Raw genomic sequence first — 20,073 nt, 5'->3', positions numbered from 1 at the left:
GGAGAGTATTAAAAAAAAAAACCTATTTATGTATCCATCCTGCAAGAGAAAACAGAGGTTGGAAGTGCAGGTTAGAAAACATTCCCCATTAATCTCTGGAGATGCTTGGGGCTATTTTTGGCCCTTGTGCTTTGTTGTTGTGCAGCAAACCCTTCAAAAGCTCGTGCCTGATCCGCCGCTGTGCCTCACTGCAGGAGGGGGACTAGCAACCTCTTGAACCATCTCTCTCAAGCACATGGCTATGATCTCATGCTAAACTAAAAGGAGGCTAATCTTAGCATAAATTTGCACTTATCCCATCTTAAAAGCATAAAATGAAGGTGGAACATAGAGCACTTGCAGGAAAGCAGTGTAGCAGGGAAGATTAAATGTAGGAACTGACAGCAGACTTGGCAGCATCTGCTCTGGCACCCTGCTTCCAGGGAAGGCTGGACCCAGGAGCTGCAGGTGAAGAGGCACCCTCAGCCAGGCTGGGGGGCTGGGCAGCAATGGGGGAACCCCTCCTGACCCCCTGCAAGGGGACTGAGCCTGCTCTCCTGGCTGCCAGGAAATCCTTGGCTGGAAAACATCAAAAGGAACATTTTTAGGAGGCTGTGAATGCATCTCAAATTAAAATATTTAAAGTGTTCTGTCTGCTTGTGTCACAACCAGGTAACTTTCATATAATTATTCTCCCCTCCTGAATAACTGAAGAGATAAGAGATCTTTCTCTCCATATACATATATATATATTCACACATGGTATCTGTGTACTACAGATGCTCCCCTATGTTGATGCACACCTACATCCTGATCCTCCCAGTTCTCACCAAATTTGGAATGTTTTCAGATTCAGTTCTGATACAAGCAGATGGGCCTCACGACTGTTAATTCAGATATTCTGCAGTCAGATGCAAGTATCTCACATTCACAGAATAATTCAGGTAGTTTATTTCCTACAGACAACATACATCTTCTAGGGAAGGAAACCAGATTAAAACACACACACCCTGGTGCATTGCAGGCTACTTATTACTGCAATAATCACTCCTACTTGTCAATACAATGATTGCTGTTGTGTGTAGTTAATCACAGAAATAAATTCTAATTCAGTAATCTCAGTGCATACATTAAAACCCAAAAAGCACTTGGAAGTATTTGCCAGTTTATTTGTATTAGTTAAAAAATTGGCAGCAATGCTATCTTCATGTTACAAAATGATTTTTGGCCTGCTGACAAAACCTGCTACAAATCACTTGATCACTACTCATGTTGTCTCTATTGATCAAAAAGGTGCCACGTGAAACAAGGCCTGTCAGTGGTGTAACTGCACTTATGGTTGAGCAGGAAATGGTTCAAAGGACACATGTGGTAGAAGCCACAGGTATGGGCCAGAGAGCCAGTCCCTCCAGATCTGCTATCCGGAGCTTTCATTCCATTGACAGAAGAACACAGTCATAGCTGGGCTTGGGCTACCTGATGTGGCTCAGGTGCCTGCAGGAGTAACTCCCAGCAGAAAGCAGGGTAAGCACTTGTGGAGAGCGCTGGGAAGCGAAGGGGATCCTCCCTGCTCCTCTGAAATGACACTGGAGCAGTGTCTGTGCACAGCAGGTTCTCCTGTGGTGTGAGAAGAGGAACAGAGGATTCCACGTGGCAAATGGGAAACTGCAGCCAGAAGACTTCTAAAGATAACACATGCTGCAAAACCCCGATGGTTAAGACAATTAAGTCCCAAGACTGTTTCAAACAGCTCCAGCTTTAGGATTTTTAATTATTAAAATCATGCCACTGAATCAAAAGAGGTCATTAAACCCAAGCTTCTGTATTCTGCTTCAGCTACAATTATGAAGCAGGAGGTCTGTAGAGGAAGATTGCTTTATATGCTCAGTGTCAACTAGCTTGGAACACAGCAGTTTAAAAATGATTACAGATTAAAAGTTACTGGTTGATTCTTCAGCACTCCTCCTTCCAGTCACTTCTTGCACTATATTCTCACTGATATCTTGTTCTGACTTAAAAAACGAAAGATCAGAGCACAGTTCCATTTACATGACTCATCAGGTGTTCTTCTGGGAGCTAAAAACAAAAATAAAATTTAATTACTATTATATAGTACTGCAGGCAACTTTCAGGCTGAATTATAATAAAATGTCATTTGGAAACATATGGCATAATATGGGATTGGCTTAACTCCATTATCTTAAGATCTTTGGAAAAATAAAGCCCAAATATTGAAGGCCTTCAAGAAGGCACCAACCTTTGGTTAATCATTCCTTTCAGAAGAGCCCATTTACTTCTCCAGACACCGGGTCCAGGTCTATATCATAGAAGCAGGGTCTTGTAGGAAGTCCTGGCATTGTGCTCATCTGGATAACGAGAGATAGAATGTTAAAGTGGCAGCATTTTGGGCACAAGATCCAACACTGAAGACTTGGATGGCAATAGCTCCCTGAACACCAAGAGACCAGAGAATGATGGTCATGGACTGTTTTGAAGCACCCCATGAGAACCAGAAACTCCTGGCTCAGTAGACAGATACGAAGTTTTTGCTTTTTACGAGGATTAAGTTTGGGTTCTGCAGCTGCAAGTAGCTGAGCCCAAGATTTGGCAGAGTATTTGGCTGTGCAGCTGACCAGTTCACTGTTGGAGGAATGTTCATGGACTCTGGTGTGATAAGACAATTACTTCTTAAGTTGTCTGAGTACTAAAGTGAAGATCAAATTTTAATACAACTTTGCCAGCTGTAAAGTCTCAGTTGATTACAATTCTTGAGAATCTAGAACTAGACATGTTAAATAATTAGGAATAATTACTGGAACACACTCAGAAGGGTTGCTCAGAGGCAGGACTGAAACTCATAAAGCAGCTGCCAGCACTACTGCCTCAGGCCAGTCCTCTGCACTTGTCCCACTGCTGAGTACCCAGTTTCAGGGATGCAGAACACAAGGCTGGCAGGAACTACACCTGGCCCGATTTATTCTTGCAGCTGACAGCATTTTCCCTCCCCTAAGGCAGCATTTAGCCCAGCAGCACACACAGGCTGAACACAGACTCCACAAGGGTCCATGACCATGTTTGGTACTTTGTGTCAGTGGTCATTAAGTGCTTTTATAAAAAGGGAGAACGTGAAAGGTCTCATTCTCTATCTGCATCACCCTGCCTCAGCTTTCACAGTCAGTATTGTTATGCCTGTCTCCATTAGATTAAACATCTCTTTGGCAACCTGGTATTTTCTCCCTGAGCAAGTATTTTGCACGCTAATCAAATTATCTCCTCATCTTCCTTTTGATAATAAGCTAAGCAGCAAGAAGGCAAAGCTCTGTTGTTGAGGTCTTTTCTGCAGTTCTCAAAACTGTTCAGGGAGCTTCTGGAGTCCCAGCCCATTTTCCTTAGCCATTTACAAGTGCTAACACCAGTCTCACATGTACTGTACCACTGCAAGTCTTTCACTGGTTATGCAAAGGTAAAAATCACTTGAAGTCCCCTCTTTGTAATGAATTCTGGGGCTGCTTTAGCTTTTTATGAGAGCCACTGCCTTCCCAGAGAAGAGCGGGGATCACAGAGAGGATCCCCATTCCTTGTCTTTGTGCTCAGCTGTATAAATATTTTGCTCTCAAGAACATCTCAAGAAAGTATTAAGAGGTTCAAAGTGCCCAGAGGGGATTTCCTGTTCTCAGCTCCCAATCTCTGGCCATGAAGAGCAAGAAGCTTCCTATTTATTTATGTACCACTGGAGAATCATGGAGCTTTGCAGATCTCCACCTCCAGATTCAGAGGGCCACAGCAGGGGCTCAGAGTACTTCAATAGAGTAGGAGGTGCTGAATATGTGTCTGACTTTGCCATTTCTTGCACTTTCTATTTTGAAATGAACAGTCAATTTTTCCTCCTTTCCTATCCAGAGGGCAGCCCACAGTGGCTACTCTGCTATCTATTACTTCAAGCCAGTCTGCTTAAACCCCAAATTTCCATGCAGTGCAGAATAATTTCCATCCAGGCTACTAATTTTCTGTACAAGTGTCTACAATGCTTCATGCAGTTATTTTCAGAGCTGAGAACTTTTTCTCATTTATCCTCCTCCCCTTTAATACTACATGTGCTCAAAAAGAACACAGGGCAATTCAGACTAGTTACTTACAAGAAAAACTTAGACCAGCTGGGTATAATCAAACCCCTTGCAAGATTTCAAATAAAACTAATACCAACCAAACATATATTATTTGTTGCACTTGTAGATCTTTCAAAATAAATGCCATTTAGGATCTAAAAAAACAAGAGCTGAATAACAGAATTGTTTTCAATTCAGCAGCAGCACCAGGAAAGAAACCAAATCAATCTGAGTCAAATTATTTATTTCATTTAAATCTAGGTAACCTTTGAAATTATATTTCCTTTAAAATCTCACAGTACTTCATGAAGGCACAACAGTTTAAACTTTAAGCCAGAAAGGAAAATTCCAAAACTCAGAAGCTGAGAAAAAAATAAAGCACGATGTGCCTTTGTGATTAACTTCAGATAACAAGAATAGGCACACACCAGTGGTTAATTTCACCTCACATTTGTCCTAAAAGCTTCTCCACAGAGCTACATATTTGTTGCATTTTCAGCTCACAGTTCAATGGCTGCTGCCTAAAATTTATTCTGAAGCTAACACATCCCCTGCTGAATGGGTTTAAAATAGTGATCTGATCCAAAATGCCCCAGATTGTTTCTCAAAAGGACATCCATTCCCTGGGTTTTAGTCACCACAGAAGAGTGATCACGTCCCAGCCAGAAGACTTATTGTTAACTCTGGCAGAATTAACACCATGATTTGTACATGGCCAAGAAAACATTAGGAAGTGGGTACAGGAGCAGAAAGGAAAAAGTCCAACTCCATAGAAACTGAAGACACCAGAAAAAGAGCCAAAACGTTAGTTTTAATGTCTGAAAACATCCCTCTCTTGTTTACTCATTAATGCAGTGTACCGTTTCCTTCTCCAATGCTTATGGAATAAATAATAAAATAAATCATTGTTTGGACTAAATCTTGGCTTCTAAAAAATGCCATTTATAACAGGAACAGGCATGCTATCTTTTATTCTATCCCACAACACACATTAGTTTTTAGAACATGGATGAGCCAGACTTTAATCAGGATGTGGTTACCTTATTTATGCTGGATAATCTGGAAACCTTAACTACCTTTTTTTTTTAAAAGAATTACAAGTAAAAGACAGCCAATATTTGGCTCTTGCTTGCATTTGAAAGAAGAGAGGATCCAACTCTTAAATCAGCAAACTTCATCAACTGAGTCATGCACCCCAATGCTTCTGAAACTTTATTATAGCAAACATGTTGCCATGAAGACCTCGGAAAAAGATTCAGGGCTAATAAACATGAAATAGAGCTGCTTGCTCCAACTGCCTCATGCCCTAAGGTAAACAACTAGTTACTCAACATTTGCTCAGAAGAGATTCCCCAGGTAAGATTTCCAGTGGGTCCATTCATCCTAGTGCTGTTTCTACGGATGCAAACCTGAATGTGGGTTCATTTTGCAGATAGCTCCTCTTTCTGCATTCACAGAAATTCACAACAAAGCTGTTCCAGGATCCTGTTTCCATTGTTGCTACTCTCTCCCTTCTCAGCTGACATTATGCCAATCATATCAAAGAACAGAAACTAAGAACTCAAGGGCGCAGTGAAATGAGTTCTTGGAATTGTTGCAGGCTGAACAGCAAACAGATGGTCAGCAAAACCATGAGAACTGAAGAGGAGGGGAGCCTGATAAATTATTGATAGCAGAGCTCAGCTTTGCTTTGGAGGTGTCTCACAGAGAGGCATCTGCTCTGTAAGCTTAGGAGGGGGTGCCTTGTTCTGCCCTGATCCACAGCTGTACACAGAGGTCACCTGCAAAGTGCTTCACCGGGAATGCAAAGCCCCAACAGCAACCACGTGGGCCAAGGATTTCTCCCTCTACCAGACTGCTGTTCCTACAATCCACAAAATACAGAGCTCACCCTTTTCGCAAAATCAAGGAAAAGAGAGATGTGAGACCTGAGAGATACAGCAGGGGCTTGCTAATTATTCAAATGTCAAATGGTCTATTTCAGCCTCCCTGTTCCCCCTGAGAAAAACCCCTACTAAGGCATCTGATATCGGACTGTTAAAACACCAACTGTAAATGACAAGGACTCTCCTAATTTAAGACACTTAACAGTAAGTGATGCCTGGAATGCACATGAAGTTTTTTCCTCACCCCACAGTTAGCACATACCGTTCCCACCAGTGGGTACAAGAATCCAGCCCCAACGCTGGCCCGAATGTCTCGGATTGGCAGAACAAAACCTGTAGGTGCTCCTTTTTGTTCAGGGTCATGAGACAATGACAAGTGAGTTTTAGCCATGCAGATTGGCAGGTTCCCAAATCCCTGGGAAAAGACAAAGAAAAGGAATGACATAAGTGGAAAAACTAGTGATTTTTCCAGTACAAAAATGTAGTTGCTCTATTGTGCCATTCTCTGCAGACATCAGGCATTTTATTCCCCAACAAGTGCTTTATCCACAGCCTGTCAGATCCACTGATCATTCTACATCCCCATTCCTTCTCTATCAAAATCTCTCTCCACTCTCCATTAAGTACTAAAGAAAGAACCACCACGTCCCTCAGCACATCCAGCTGAGGAAAAAATTAAAGGTATGGAAGTGCCAGATACACAACCTTGACAGCCAACTTACTTCCTACTCTCTTCCCAAAATGTTGAACAGCTCAGAGTTAAAGTTTTGTTCAGATGAAGTCAGTTCATTAGAAGTGTTTGATCAATACAATTGCAGGTTGTGAGGAAGTGGCAATTGCATGCCTTTGGGATTTTGATGGACTTGTAAAGGAATATATAAGAAGCACCAAAGTGAGAAGCTGTATGTGCCAGTAGTAAATGGACTGCAAAAGGAAAATTGGTTACAGCACCCTGCAGCCAATGAATTGCCAGTCTTCACAATGCTTTTCTCTTCAAAGACCTTCAATAATGCAGAAGCAGGTAAATTCACAACAATGTCACACTAGAGAAGAGCAAAAGCAACATAATAGCAACCAGCAATCATTGAATTCAATAACCAGATGGCAGGTTCAAAACTTAAGAAACTTTCCACATTAAGTCTTGTATAACCCACAGAACTCTTTCCCCAAAAGAATTGTGACTGAGAAAAATCCACATGGATTCAAAAACTGATTAGTGGAACTTGATCTCAATGGAACATGATGGAAAAATAATCAGAGACTATTTAAAACCAGCGTAATGAGTTGTAATTCCCTAATTCTCTAAATGCTGAAAGAATGGGAGAATATAGTAGGGAAAGATCACTAAATCCTCCTACCCTTTCTCCCCAAAGCTATCACAGATGGGTACCAGGAGGTACTGGGCCACATGAGTGAGTTCTGTCTTCTTCACTAGAAGACAAAGCCAGTTTCTCTTTTCCCACATCCTTTTCTTCCTCTGTCATAGGAGCATTTAATGAGTCCTGGATAAGGACACGATTTGAGTGAGGATTCCCTTCAAACACAGCTTGAACACCCCTGTTCAGTATGGTAATTCTGAATGAAAAGCACCGCTGCTACCAGGTGAGGTAGAAAACTCACCTGCTTGGTGTACAGGGCAACTTTCTCCTGTGCTTCTGGAAGTAGCTCAATGTCTCTTGCCCCGTAGACCTGCTGGGCAATAAGCCTGATCTTATCTACAACAGGTAGCTAGAAAAACAACAAAGACAGGCAAGTCAGCATGGCCAAAGCACAAAGACCTGCAGCATCACAGCAGTTTCAGATCCTCCACACGTGTTGTCAAGTGCACTTCTATAGACATAAGGCTTAATTCCATTTGCTGTAGAACAAAATACAGAGTAATTTGAGAGTTTTCAAAACATGTTTCAATATTTTAATGGGTAGCAAAACAGTAAGAACTGACAAACTAGGTCTGTGAGACTGGTGGAATCAATGTTTCAATTCTAACACCACATTTCTTCTCAATTTCTCAGCAGCCTTTTAGCCCCAAGCAACTTAAGCTAGTGAAACCAACAGATATAAACAAAGCATGTCTGCAATAGTGCAAGTTCCTACCTCCACATTATAGAGGAACTTGAAGTTGCTAGGTGCCTGGGATGCTCTCTGAACAGCTCGGGCCAGGGCCAGGGCTCCTTTCCCTCCCTCTGCCCAGTGAGTGCACTCCACAGCATCGAATGCTCCTGCCTCCTTTGCATGTTGTACTACAAGGGCCAGTTCAGCCTTTGTATCTGTCCTGCAAGGAGAAAGTTTGCATGTTTGTACCAGAATGCACACACAGTAAATTCATGTTTGTTCTTGGCAAGATCCAAAATGTGTCCAAAGAAATCACAGCCACCAGAAACCACAGCCTTCCTTGGCTGGCATCAGCTTTAACACCACAGCTCAAAGTACTTCTGCTGCATAAAAAGACCACACAGTGGTTGTTTGCTGTGCAGTACAACATGCAGAGCCCAATTCATGTATTTTCTAACAATGCAAAACTACGGCCTTCCAGTATCTGAAACTGGAGCTGGATAAAAACTTACAAGAGCACACAGTGACAGGAGCAAAGCGGAATGGTTTTAAATTGACAGTCAGTTTAGATTGGACACTAGGAAAAAATTCTTTACTGTGAGGGTGCTGAGGCACTGGAACAGGTTGCCAGGTTGAAAATGTTCCTGAAAGTGTTCAAGGCCAGACTGGATGGGGCTCTGAGCAACCTCATCTGGTGAAAGGTATCTGTACTCATAGCACGGGAGTGGAACCAGATGATCTTTAAGGTTCCTTCCAACTCAGGCCATCCTATGGTTTTATGACTATGGAAATGCTGCCAACAAAACATCAACAGTACTGAGAACAAGAGTTTGTGTTAAACACAGTATATGAAGTGCCACAGTGTTACACCCCTGCACCACCTCCCCATCCCAGCCCACTTACTTGAAAGCATTGACAGCCACGACCACGGGGACACCAAACATCCGCGCGTTCTGGATTTGCTTGTTTAGGTTGCTGCAGCCTTTTGCCACCAGTTCAAGATTCTGTAGAGAAGCAGCAAGCAGGAAGCATATTTTATCAGGGGCAGGGAAACTTTTTTTTCAAACACACTAAATCAGAAGCTAAATGTCAAAATGGAATGAAACCACAAAGGCAAATCCATAGTGCTGCTTCTGGAGCAGTCCAGACCACTGCAAGCTCTTGGACAGGAGACAGGAAAAAGAATGACTACTTCTAATGATCACTGGTTTCAGCTCCCAAATCAAGTATGAGAAACCATTTTTTATCACCCTTTGTTATGCTTAAAAAGTTAATACCTGTTCTCATTAACTCCCCACAGTAAAGCCTCAGTTTCCTCTCTGACACATTTCTCTTTATATATAAAATATCACCAGCAGTGAATTTCATGACATCCATTTGAAGTCTGTGGCAACAGCTTTCAGTTTACATACATTTACATTTTGCAGCATCAGAGACTATTCTTGGAAATTCAGACATTTCATCCCTTCCTATGCAAAGGATAATATATACAGAAGCTCCAGGAGTGAAAGAGCTGCAGCAGTGTAAAGAGCCTGATCTATTATCCAAAGGGTACACAAGGATTCGAGGCATAAGGATGGAAGGTGAGACTTTAGTTCACTTTCCTCGCTTGCAAACAAGGGGGGATAAAAACAAAAACTGCTGCTAAGAAGAGAGTAATTAGAAAAGCACTCTGGATATTTTCAGAGACAGTATTTCAGCTAAGCAATTACTCCACATTGAGAGGGTTGGGGAAACAGAGTAGATACTACTATGGAAAACTGAGCATACAGACAACTGTGTGAGTTAAGGAGAAAAAAGAGGCTCTGAACACTGCCTAAGCCAAGGACAATAAATGCTTAAAAGAGCAGAGTCAAAGTAACATAATTAAAAAAAAAAAAAAAGAACATTGCAGCTTGTATGAAGCAGCCTTTCTGTGGCAGCTAAATAAGTGACACACTAGTAATCCAGGCATGCACTGCATGACACCATCATGTCATGACCACAGTTAGCTGGTCCACTGTCACAACAGCTTAAAGATTACCTCTTCTGTGTACTCCTTTGGCAAAGGTACCCCAGCAGTGACCTGTGGAAAAAGGGAAAGAAATGGAGCCCCATGAGAATTTTATCCATGACAGCAATCCCCACTTGATTCTTATTAAACAGTATCAAGATGCAAGACTCTACTCCATGCTGATCCTTTTTATTTCTAAGAAAAAAATAAAAGGAAGGAAAAAAGACTGCATGATAAAATATAACTCACTACATGACTCACTCTGGGACTGTTACAAGTGGCCCAGCATGCAGGCACTTCATTAGAGCAATAAACCAAGCAGGTATGAACCTGTAACGTACTACAATGAAGCTGCTGGCAAACAGGGAAATATCAATTCCTTTTACAACTCTGAATTTCAAGACGATTTCAAGCTGATCAAATGCTACAAGGCTTTAAGTGACTGGAACAGAACAACAGGAACAGCCCCTCAGACCTACTGGAAACCTTCCCCAGTACTTACTGCAGGTCCTCCCCCATGCATTTTCAGAGCTCGGACAGTAGCAACCAACACCACCACGTGAGGCCGGAGACCAGAATAGCGGCACTTAATGTTGAAGAATTTCTCCATGCCTATGTCTGCACCAAATCCTGCTTCTGTAACTAGAGTAGGAAATAAAAAGAAGTTTGTGAAAGATTTCTGGGTGGAGAAATCATACTGATTATATAAATCAGAAACTTCTTCCAAGAAAAAAAAAAAAATTAAAAAAGCCTGAAGACAGCAATGATAAAAAAAGACCCGTCCAAAACAAAAAGCAAACAAAAATACCCCACACTCCATACACTTACCAACAAACCCGTCTTTACCCACAAGCTTCAATGCTATTTTGTCTGCCAACACAGAGGAATTCCCATGTGCAATATTGGCAAAAGGTCCAGCATGAACAAACACTGGTGTTCCCTAGAACAAGGGGCATGTGGGAGAGAGAGAAAGAGGAAATCAGAAAGCGCAATTTTGCAAATATGCAGCATGTCAGGAGCTAAGTACTGTGGTATCTGAAAGTAAAGAAAAACACTTTTAGAAGACTGATCTTAAAGCCTTCTGATCAGACATTTGTTATCAGCAATAAGGACTACAGGGCAAACAGGATTATAATAATCTCCACAAGTGGAGGTATTAATCCGCTTAGGGAAAGGACAGCTAAATCCCAGCAACTCTTTGTCATTCTCCTTCATCCACACGATTTAAATTCCCAAAACACTTCTTGACATTAAAGACAACAGACCAAAGACAGAGCAAAGTTTAGTGCATTTGCTCAGGGCCATCCCACATGCCAGTGGCAGACCTAGGAGGAACCCAGCCCCCTCCCCTAGCTCTGAGCACAAAACCACAGTAAACCCCCAACTCTGAGCTGAGTAGAGCCACACTGACTGTGATGAATTAACTAAATCAGTTGCTCTAAGTGCCTTCTCAGAGCCAAGAACCAAATAATCTGTGCTCACCTCTAGTGTCTGCATGAGGTTTGGTTTAACAGTATCTTTCATCAAGACAGCCAGAGCTCCAGTTACTCCCTAAAAGAAAAAAAGGACAATTTCCAGATGTACCAAGACCTTGAGATGGTTCCTATGCAGTGTAAAGGCTCTGATTTTGTCCTCGTGGGCTTTTGGTACCAGAACCAAGAGTTGAGAAGTCACTCAACATAGAACTAACTCTAGTCAGGGCAAAGCAGAAAAATGACCTTTACATTCCTGTTAAGAGGATCTGTGATTTCTGGTGAGAGCAGCCTCTTGTTTGTGACCTTGCTGGGCATCACTTTGCTACAAAGGCATAAAGAACAATTAATTTACGGTTCAATGCTATGGCAAGGTTAGCAGATAAGAGCAGCAAGGGAGCAACCTCTCAGTAAGTATGGTTTACTGCAGCCCATTCAGCAGCAGAAAGCAATGTTCTTAGATTTGTAGGTCTCTTTGTCTTGGATTTTTCTTCCTTCTTTTCAGCAACTTGATCTACATACTGGCCTTAAAATGTCATAACCTGCTACATCCTGCTCAAGTCTCTTGTGAAGAAATAACTTTTAAAGTCAACCTCTGTGCTGATGAGAACAATCAGGCTGACATGAAAGACAAACACTGGAGTCCACATTTCCTTCCAGGTGCAGCCACGTACCCTGCTGAATTCTCCTTCCTGTGCAACGAAAGCTTATGATTTCATCCCCACGTGCTTTGGGAAGAGAAGATGTGGGTTTGGTCATTTTGGTGACTGACAGTCCAGTGGAAACCAAACCAGCTGTTATCCAGCACTTGAAAAAGTAACTAAAATTGCTGTCTTGAGTCCTGAGCCAAATGTTCACAGCAGTTATGAAAACCTTGACCCATAATCTCTTTTTCTTCCCTTTCAATTCAATTTCAACTGAATTGCAGCACTCAAAGATATGAAAGACTATTTCTTTCTAAGACATTCACTGCTTTGTTTCATTAGTTTCAATCTTGCCACATGAAAGCTTATTTAACATTTAATGGATAAGCTTTAAACTTCACTCATCTCCACAATAATGAAAACTGCAGAGCAAGATTTCCATGGCGACATTTCAGACCCGTGTCGCTCAGCTGCTCTTCGATACATCCCATCTCTAAAAACCTGCAGTCAGTTTTTGAATCCACGTTCCTTCCCAGACTTTTTTTTGCACTTCCTGGTAGCACACCCATGACATTGGTTGCATCACAGCAGCAGGACCCAGCCTGGTCTCTGCAATCACATTTCTGCCTGCATGAGGAGTGGGTAATACGTTCCTAACAACATAAGCCACTGGGTGCCATTAAGTGCAAAAATAACAGGCAAGAGAACCTGTTGGATGTCTGAAACCATCCTCCATTCTGCAATTGCAATGGACAGAATTAAATATAATTAGATTTTTAAAAAAGTTAAAAAAAATTGAGATTAAAGACTTCTATCACCTGGACTCTACAGAAAAGTCAAAGAAACTCCCAAGCCAAGCACCATCTGCCTACACAGCTGATGGGCAGTTAAGAAACACTCCTGTTTTCCAGAAAAAGAGTTTAACCCAGTTACTTAAGTTAAACTGGCAGCATGTTAGGTGTAGGAATTAAAATCTCAAAGCTGCCTACAGAACTTTGGCACATGCTCTTTCTCATTCCCAACAAATGTCTCACATAGGGATTTACAGATAAATTGTTCCAGACTAGCACTTTTCCTGCAAGGCCAGAGTCAGGCCATCAATCTACTGTTTCTTAGCCTTATCCTGGGAGGAAGTATAACAAATAAACAACACTCCCACATCCCCCCAGAACATAAGGAAACAAAAGACCTGCAGCAAGATAGCAAGAGCTGGTAAACCTTAATGCCCTGTCCCACCTAGCTGGAAACACAGGTCAGGAAGAAGTGCCTGGGACACAGAGCATTGCCCTGAAACCATGGTGAAGAACCATTTGGGAAAATGCTATTTGACACACTCCAGAGCCATGCCAAGAACTAACAATTATTGGAGGGACAGCTGCACAACAGTGCTGAAGCTTGCAACTGCTGCTTAGAGCTGCTTCACACACTGGTAACAGGCATCACCAGCACTAGGACATTCAGCATTTCATGAAGGGAAATTAAACATTTGTGTCCCTCATCAAAGACTGCCTTACAGAGAACACACACTTCTTGCAAATACTTTGGCTTTTATAGCATTCACAGACTCCAGAAGAAGATATTTCATTGTCTGTAATTGAATTTGCAAACGCTTTGCTTCTGCTCAGTGTTTTCTTCACTCCAGGGAGCCTAAGAAACAGGATGGCCAGCAGGATGCATTTGAGTTCTTCTGATTCATAAACATGCTTTTTATGTAGAAGCCACTACGTAATTCCCCAGTAACTCCTATGGTGCCAGTTACAACTTGACACACAGCACATCACACAGGACCCTGTCACTGCCCAGGTCACACACACGCCCTCTCTGCACAAGGTGTGAAGGTGCCACACTGAAGGAGAATAACCTTCACTAACTGCAGGGGCCGGGATTTTATCTTTGTTCTTCTATATGTTAATTTTTTCTTTTCATAGAACTGTATCTCTGCTTTTAAATCAAAAACTTTCAGGAAAAAGCATTTAATGGTAATGACTCTTACAAGGTCATCTGCTGTAACTGGTTGTCCTTTTTTGCTGGAAGCTACCACCATTCTGCCAAATCGCTTTTTCATATCATCCAAGCCATCGGCCAGGGCTAGGACTGCCATGATTTCACTGCTCACCGTGATGTCAAACTGAGCCTGCAAGAGATGAATGAAGGACATGAACTCATTAAGATTCCCTCCCAGCAATTCTTGCCTCTCTTCAATCCTTAAAACAAGGCAAATCATCACCATTGTCAATAAAGAAAAGAAAGGAAAAAAATACAGACATACAATATACAGGAAATCCAAAGCATTGCTCTCAGAACACTTCATTTAATTTGGCCATTTTAAACTGGATTTTTTTCCCTGCAAAATTAAATAGAATCTACTCATTCTGTTGCTATTATGTGTCTCTCCTGGCACGAACATTAGTGATTCATGTAAGAACACGTAACACTAACAAATTATATTTTTGAAGACTGAGCTTACTAACTCATCTGATCATTGCTAAACAATACAGTAAAAGACAAAAAGCCCACCAGCAGAAAAACCAGATTCTATAGGGAATGTAGGGTAAAATTCATCTGACATAATGCAGACACTTCCACTTTAGGGAAGCTAAGCACCCTAAGGACATTTCAAGTCAAAAGAAAGAGCACAATTAATTTGAACTATAAATTTGACAGTTACTTAAGGGATGAGGGGAGTCACAGCCCAATTGCCTCTTTTACTCTATTGATTATACAGTGAATCTAGACAAGCTCAGATACTGTGTCTTGTTTTGGGCATCTAATCCCCAACCAAAACACCTGCAGTAGTGAAGACAAACCACTGTCATGACCACCTTTAGAAAGGGCACTCATGTACCAGTGTTATGCCACACACATCCCACTTTGGGAAGCCAATACTCAGGAGACAACAGGGAAGGAGGGAAGAGACAATTAAAGCTAAACAATTAAGCTACAGCACTGGTAGCAAATTTAACTATTCAGTTGAGAAGACATTCTGCTTTCTCTTTTAACAAGATAATGGTGAAAGATGAAAACAGCTGGAGTTACAGAAACTTGCTTTAGGAACACCTTTTTCAAAGCACTTTTTAAACATGCGAGAAAAGGGAACAATTACCGTCCGTGAGAAGCCCTTCTCTGTTACAGACTGTCCAATGGTGATTTTCCTAAGGAATCTGTCATTTGTGTCCAGTACTGCAAGGAATGCAGAGAGGTAAGATAACACATTGCCCAAGTCATAAATTCACATCTTTGCCCTGTGACAAACACCCAGCCAGGTCACCAATGAAGAAAAGATGGCAGTTTGAGAAAAGATCCTCTCCTGAAGAATGCTAAGTGCTTCTCAACATGATTCTTACACAAAAACTGCAATGAAATTATGATACCCACAGATACAGCAGAGCCTGCACTGCATTCAGAGGGAGTCTGCATCCCTTTGTGTGCATTAACCACCAAACCAAAGCTTCTCTGAAAAGCAGAACTGATAATATTACTCCAATTGATTTTTCACCATCATTAACCAATATGAATCCAATATGAATTACTGCAGTCAAAAAGAAATAAAATGAACACTTTATAAGGAAAGTGATAAAATGGTCAGATACTATAATTTAGTGGGAATTGTTTCATATAGCTCCATTAAGTCAAATTACCTTGGAAACACAAACTATGAAATACTGGCTTAAATTTGCTGTTTCCTTCTATATGCTTGAAATATTCAAAGTGTTTTATGAAGTATTTCCCATGAGGCAGACTACTTTAGTCTCATTACATGTTATAAAGCAAATTCCAGAGAATACATTTCCTACTTTATTTTAAAAGAAAGAAGAAAAAGCAATACACCTGGAGCCTAACTCAGGAAAAAAACTCCACTTTTAAAATTCTTTTGATAGTGAAATATTAAATCTGCCAGACCAGAGAATGATTCTATCTTCAACTATCCTTCAAAACCTTTTAAAAATCTGGTCTTCATTTGCTCCAGTCCCCAACAGAGCAAGTGGGCAGATTAAAACTCAGAGCAGAATCCTCTCCTTACTCACAGAGCAGTAAGGTAAAAAGGCTGTTGGCTACAGTTGCCAAATTCAACTCTCTCAGTGACTGACAAATCCAGAAACACAAACTGTCACCCATTAGCAAACTCTTACTGTTTGTGAATTCAGAGCAGATTCAAGCCCCTGTGTTAGACCCTTCAGAAATGGGATCCCAGCTGCAGGCAACTATCCCACCAAACTTAAGGAGGGAGTAACTAGCTCTGCCCTCTTTCCCATTTTCCCAGGAAACACAGTTTCAGCTGCAACTGCAAATGTCTCTTTTGACATGTTTTCTTTCATTTAATGTCTCTAGTACCTCTTTGCCATGTTATGGTGCCTGGGTCAATGTCCAGTCTCACAAATGCATTTACTTCTTCCTTTGTCAAAGCCATAGGATCAGTTTTGTTGATGCCCAGTTTCTATGGGAAGAAAAGACAAATAAGAGGTATAGTGAAAATATTCACAGAAATGAACCTTTTACTGCAGCATTGAGGCTTTGGCAGCAGCCCCTGCATATTCCGAAATAAAGAGGGGCTACCTTTTTGGGACCCTTTCTTCCAAATCCCACAAGAACATAAGATGATCCCTATCAGCATATACTGGACAGAGCTTGCTGCTGTCCAGCTCTGAAAGGGCAAGGCAGACAATGGAGCTCATTAGGGCAGGTTGTCACCAAGCTTTGTGCAAGGCACCTACAGAAAGAGTAAGAGACAGCTCTGCAGCTCCCTCCACGCCTTGCTCTCGTCATTAGTCTCACATGCTTACATCCATTTCTCATTAGTTTGCCTGGGGTCACTGCACACAGCCACACGTATTTAAAGCCACTGCTTTCAGCATGCTGCTTAAAGCAGCACAAAGGAGGAATTAAACAATTCAGTCACAAGGCTGTCAGCATCCCAGAAAGCTGGTCTTGAACACACTGAGAGGATGGGCAGTTTGCCAAGTTGCTTAATTGAGGGAAGAATTATCTCAAGAAGCTTGATAGAAGCACAAGCTTAGGCATGAGGGAAACGATACAGTTGATTTATGAACGAGCAAGGTTTTTTTAATTAACCAGACAGTTAAGTCGTATTTTTCTCCTGAAGAACAGCAGGGAAGAAGAAAGTCTGTTCTTTTCCTCTTCAAGCATATCATTTAGAAAAGGAAATAAACAACAACAATGACAGAGATACCATCCATCTGGAGTATTAGCATTCTGTTTACATCTTGACATTCAATAACCAGAAGAGTGGTTAGGGTAGAGTTCCCTCAGCAGTCCATCAGGAACACCAAGCAGTATGACATCATTTCTTGCTCAGCAATGGAAGCAAACCACACATTCTCTAATGGTTTAAGACATTATAGCCAATTAATATATCAGAGTTTTACCTTCCCTATTGCTCCTGACTTCCAAATAGGCAGCTGATCCAGCCTGAATACTCTACAAAGTAAGGTTTGTACCTTGAAGGAGCTCAGCAGGGCTCGGGCTGTCCTCCTAGCTGCAAGGTTCAAGCCCAGTGCAAAACTATTCATCTGCTAATCTCATTTTTGCAGAAGCCAACGTGAACTTGCACATGCCCTTAAGTTTTGAGGATCAGAGGAGCTGTGGGCTGCTCAGGGCCTGCCATTCAATGACAGGGCTACTTATCTAACTGGGAATTCTTTTTTTTTTTTTTTTTTTGGCAGAGGAGAAATTTGCCATGTAGGGAATGGGTGGGTTTTTAAAGTTTTTCTCTGTTTTCTCAATCTGGGCAAGACAAAGAAAATTCTGTATGTTCTCTTTTTGCTGAATTTTATGAATTGCCTTTTTTTGTGCTGCATTATTGACATAGCTGTCACATGGGAACCACTAATCTCTAGCTGTGTGTTAGGTACAGACACTAATTCTAGTCCTTTCTTAAACTGCATTAAGGACACTGAACTGACACCACTAATAAAGGATACTAACCTCTCTTTCTTCCCACTGTGTTAATAATAGAGTATTTGATAGAGTTATAGCAATGATTCCTCCCCTTGGGCTGCATCTGTTTTCTGAGCTGTATGAAGGGTTAGCACACTTCTGCACACTTTGTGTAAAAAACAAATGCCAGCAGAATGACCTAAGGGACAACACAGACGCTTCTGTAACATAGCTGTGCCTACCTAAAGGATAAGTAAATGGAACAGAACCAGAAACCAACGAGAAAGCAGCGAGCTCACCTGTAGCCTTCGGATCTGGATGTCTGAGAACTTCCTGACACCATTGACAGATGGCACCAAACGGTTGTAGAGAGCCTTGCAAAGTGAAACAAGCAGTCCATCAGCACTGCTGGCACATCCAAAACAGCCTGGCCAAAGTGGGCTGGGATCAGATACATGGTAAGGGAGGATTGTACCTGGTCAGACTGAGTCTGCTCGTGGAACATGCGCGCATCAATAGCGGCAGCGACCAGGTTGTTGGCTGCAGTGATGGCATGGATGTCACCAGTGAGGTGAAGGTTAAACTAGAGGACATAAAACATATCAGTTACCTCATCCTGCTGCAATTTTCATTTATTCCAACTCACCGTAGACAGATGGAAAGAGGAGTATTAATAGTAATGTTAAAGTGGGTGAGGGTGGAGGGGGAGAGATTGCTCAGTGCAGTATGTGGAAGAGAGGAAAGAATTTCTTTAAAACATAAAAATGCCTCCCCCACATTTATGTCATTTTACAAACTTCTAAAACAAAGCTCCCAAATAAAAAGTTGTTTGTTTTTTTCTTTTCCTCTCCACCAGAACAGTTCTCACAGGCTCTTTTGGCACTTAAAAGACCCAACTTCAGCACACTCTGTGTTCTGCATTGCTCCTCCTTCACCATCCTACTGACCCCCTCATTTGCACAGCAGGTTTCACACATACATTAGCTGAAGTGGCTGCTGCTCCCACAAGGGAGTCTGAGCTAAACTGGAACTAGCAACCTTGTGCAGCACTAGCAGTGGAGCTCTGTGGCTGCACAAAGCTCTGCTTAAGGTAACCACCCAAACACAGAATCACAGGCAGAACTTGTAGACCACGTACTACACAGTGACACTGCTAGTAGTTTTCTTAGTTCTATCTCATTAAAACATAGTTTGAGTGGGTTTGCCTGCATGAGTTATCTGGCTGCACTGTAGCTGTGAAGCTGGTGAAGGATCTAGATTGGGTATGAGGAAAAATTTCTTTATGGAAAGGGTTGTCAAGCACAGGAACAGGCTGCCCAGGGAAGTGGTGGGGTCACCATCCCTGGAGGTATTTCAGAAACATGCAGTGGCACTTGGGGACACAGTTTAGTGGTGAGCTTGGCAGTGCTGGTGATCCTAAAGGACTTTTCCAACATAAATGATCCAATGATTATGGCCAGTGAGTAAAAGGTGTGGTTAAAACAATCCTCTTCATCTCTAGCAAAGCAGCAAAGGAAGAAGATGAAAAGGGGATATTAGAAAAGATGATATGACAGAATACCTTACAACACCATTTTACTGAAGCCTTGTTACTGTGGTCTCAAAACTCACAAAGCTACAACAGAATGCAGCTAGTCACACACTGATTATAAATCCTAATTAGTAAATGCTAATTGTTTTATTTGCTTATTTGTCTTACTCTGCATACATGCAATGAGAAGCAATTATTATTACCTTTATTCTGCAGTATGAACTCAAAAGTTTTTCACTTGCTATTTTTTTTTCACAGGATGAAAACTGCATGCAGAATTATTAAATTATGTATCAAGGTCGTTATTGTAACTAGTGACTCCAGACACTTTAATTTTAACAGACATACACTGACTAACACCCTCAGAAAACTATGTGTATTTGTACCACGTGGGTCATACTTTAAAAAAAAAGTCATTTCAGCCAGTTTGGTTTCTAGAGTGTGGCTGTTTCCCACTGCAGCACACAGTCAGGTATTTTGGCTTGTCTTACTAACACTCCCAAAGAGGAGGAGGT

The 20,073-nt window shown here is 41.6% G+C and overlaps 1 protein-coding gene across 1 annotated transcript in view; it reads right to left on the bottom strand.

Annotated features, from left to right (window-relative positions):
- Window positions 1–906: 906 nt before the first annotated feature.
- MTHFD1 (methylenetetrahydrofolate dehydrogenase, cyclohydrolase and formyltetrahydrofolate synthetase 1) overlaps window positions 907–20,073 on the bottom strand; it is a 40,218-nt gene continuing 21,051 nt past the window's right edge. Inside the window, exons 14-28 of the mRNA XM_053945942.1 lie at window positions 18,503–18,610; window positions 18,327–18,401; window positions 16,465–16,567; window positions 15,236–15,312; window positions 14,126–14,266; window positions 11,499–11,567; window positions 10,845–10,956; window positions 10,519–10,658; window positions 10,047–10,088; window positions 8,927–9,027; window positions 8,066–8,243; window positions 7,592–7,699; window positions 6,234–6,386; window positions 2,237–2,345; window positions 907–2,055 (exon numbers count right to left, since the gene is read on the bottom strand). Coding sequence (XP_053801917.1) covers window positions 2,256–2,345; window positions 6,234–6,386; window positions 7,592–7,699; window positions 8,066–8,243; window positions 8,927–9,027; window positions 10,047–10,088; window positions 10,519–10,658; window positions 10,845–10,956; window positions 11,499–11,567; window positions 14,126–14,266; window positions 15,236–15,312; window positions 16,465–16,567; window positions 18,327–18,401; window positions 18,503–18,610 — 1,497 coding nt within the window. The 3' untranslated portion in view covers window positions 907–2,055; window positions 2,237–2,255. The remainder of the gene's footprint in view (window positions 2,056–2,236; window positions 2,346–6,233; window positions 6,387–7,591; window positions 7,700–8,065; window positions 8,244–8,926; window positions 9,028–10,046; window positions 10,089–10,518; window positions 10,659–10,844; window positions 10,957–11,498; window positions 11,568–14,125; window positions 14,267–15,235; window positions 15,313–16,464; window positions 16,568–18,326; window positions 18,402–18,502; window positions 18,611–20,073) is intronic.

The sequence above is a fragment of the Vidua chalybeata genome, chromosome 6, assembly GCF_026979565.1.
Source record: "Vidua chalybeata isolate OUT-0048 chromosome 6, bVidCha1 merged haplotype, whole genome shotgun sequence".
In the NCBI taxonomy this organism is placed as follows: Eukaryota; Metazoa; Chordata; class Aves; order Passeriformes; family Viduidae; genus Vidua; species Vidua chalybeata.
This window is presented reverse-complemented; position numbering and strand designations above follow the sequence as displayed.